Genomic DNA, 2,452 nt, shown 5'->3' with positions numbered 1-2,452 from the left:
TGTGTGTGTGTGTGTGTGTGTGTGTGTGTGTGTGTGTGTGTGTGTGTGTGTGTGTGTGTGTGTGTGTGTTTATACACACTGTACAGCACACCATGTGACATATGGATATGTGAGGCACTATATGGGGAATTGAGCACAGCCGCAGTATTTATAGTTTATAGTGTACTGACAGGGATGTGCTCTGATTTATTGGTGCAACTTAAATACAGTTGGATAATTTTAAGTTAATAACCAGGGTTTGGGGATCTTAAAAGGTGTTTAATTCTTAAGAAAGGCCTGCATCAATCTTTCAAAAGTCCTAAAACTGCTAAGACATTATGTTAAAGTAAACAGAACCACGAGTAACGATGAGTCATTTGAATTTTTCTTTGTAAAATTGGTGACACAAAGAAACATCTTAACTAAAAGAAAATATATTCTTTTTAATTTTGATAGAATACATAAATAGACATGCAAAGATGTTAATATAACCTGTCGTATAATTCATTTTGTGTATAGGCGATTTTAAATTAGGCTATGTCCAGAAAATACCAAATCCTTTTTTTCTCCAAAAATGTTAAAAGTTTTTTTACATCCATTGCTCCATTGAGCTCACATAGCGTGTGCTTCCCCCCACAGGACGATATCACCCATCATACCATCCAGAAGTGGTCGGAGCTGAGCTGGATGAGCCACTGGGCCACATTCGGATCCTGGATATTATACCGACTGATCCTCTGATGAAGGCACACGGAGCGAGTGAAGCAATAAGGAGAGACGAAAGGCTCCACGTCTGCACTGTGACTTTGTTCTGCAGCAGACAGAAGAGAACAGAGAACCAGCATGCAGTGTTCAGGTTGCATGCTGGGTAGTCTGTTGTTCTAACCTGCTGGGGACTGGATCTATATTAGTGTTATTTTGACTCCCTGCGCTCCACGTTATACCCTGAAATCCTCAACCTGACCATTAGAAGCTGTCCCTAAAGAGAAGGCCCTGAAGGCAGCATCTCCCTGTTTCCCTCCACAAAAAGCAATGGGGTTTTTCCATTGGATTATTGTAGAAAATAATCTCTGTGGAAAACACAAGTTTATGATACTTACATGTTTTGTTCAGCAGGATAATCTTCACATATTAACACCAGTTAATGATTTCTGGAGTTAAAATCTAACGTTGGGCTATAAAGGAACTACAGCACGGTCACATGACTTCAAATCACCACCGCTAAGCTAAAGGCGGCTAATGTTGGGCTATAAAGGAACTACAGCACGGTCACATGACTTCAAATCACCACCGCTAAGCTAAAGGCGGCTAATGTTGGGCTATATAGCAACTACAGCACGGTCACATGACTTCATGTCACCACCGCTAAGCTAAAGGAGGCTAATGTTGGGCTATAGAGGAACTACAGCATGGTCACATGACTTCACGTCACCACCGCTAAGCTAAAGGTGGCTAATGTTGGGCTATAAAGGAACTACAGCACGGTCACATGACTTCACGTCACCACCGCTAAGCTAAAGGTTGCTAATGTTGGTCTATAGAGGAACTGCAGCACGGTCACATGACTTCACGTCTCCACCGCTAAGCTAAAGGTTGCTAATGTTGGGCTATAGAGGAACTACAGCACGGTCACATGACTTCACGTCTCCACCGCTAAGCTAAAGGTGGCTAATGTTGGTCTATAAAGGAACTACAGCACGGTCACATGACTTCACGTCACCACCGCTAAGCTAAAGGTGGCTAATGTTGGGCTATAAGGAACTACAGCACGGTCACATGACTTCACGTCACCACTGTTTTTTTTTTCTCCAGGTTTCAGGACTCATTCCTGCACCTCTCTCTCTCCAGTTACTGACCTTGTCTATGCAGGGTTTGACTCCCACCATGATGGCGTCTCCGAACACTTTCCCGTCTTTGGACAGAGCTTTCCTGGCCTGCAGGCTGGACTGATACTGAAGGTGCATCCAGTTACCAGGAGACGCCATCTGTAATCAGGACATCATCAAAACATTTATCATATTATATTTCTTGAAGACATCTGTGTTCACCTCAAACATCTTCAGACTACCTGCTGTTGTTCCTAACTCCATTTGAAGCTTTATGATGGTCATTGCTTGCCTTGTCTCTCATGTCTTTGTTAATGTGTTGATGCATATTCATGTTTATACTGTATATACGACTCGAATAGAGAGGATTTCGTGTCTCACCGTGTGTTTCAGGATGTTTCCGTATTGAGCGAACTGCAGCAGGATGTAGGAGGCTGAGGCTGGAGGAAAACTAACACACACACACATTTAATCTACATGTATTTACCGTATATATTATGCAATGACAGCAGTATATATTGAGCTGTTTAAATACCCGAACACAGTGATCCAGGTCTGGTCCAGCTGGTCGTCAGACGACAGAGACTCTCCCTGACTGTAGAACGGATCCACCTGAGCTGGAGAGAGACACAACTGCACACCTGAAG

At 43.1% G+C, this 2,452-nt stretch overlaps 1 protein-coding gene across 1 annotated transcript; it reads right to left on the bottom strand.

Annotated features, from left to right (window-relative positions):
- Nucleotides 1-638: 638 nt before the first annotated feature.
- On the bottom strand, nucleotides 639-2,447 carry LOC104962089 (nucleoporin NUP53-like; the record flags this gene model as incomplete). The annotated part of the gene is made up of 4 exons (XM_010790482.1): nucleotides 639-790; nucleotides 1,814-1,964; nucleotides 2,187-2,256; nucleotides 2,341-2,447. Coding segments are annotated over 4 exons (480 nt in total), but the record flags the coding sequence as incomplete, so codon positions are not given.
- Nucleotides 2,448-2,452: the final 5 nt, after the last annotated feature.

Source organism: Notothenia coriiceps, unplaced genomic scaffold, assembly GCF_000735185.1.
Source record: "Notothenia coriiceps isolate Sejong01 unplaced genomic scaffold, NC01 NC01_scaffold00034310, whole genome shotgun sequence".
Classification (NCBI taxonomy): Eukaryota; Metazoa; Chordata; class Actinopteri; order Perciformes; family Nototheniidae; genus Notothenia; species Notothenia coriiceps.
The sequence above is the reverse complement of the archived record's forward strand: the minus strand, read 5'-3'. Positions and strand labels throughout refer to the sequence as shown.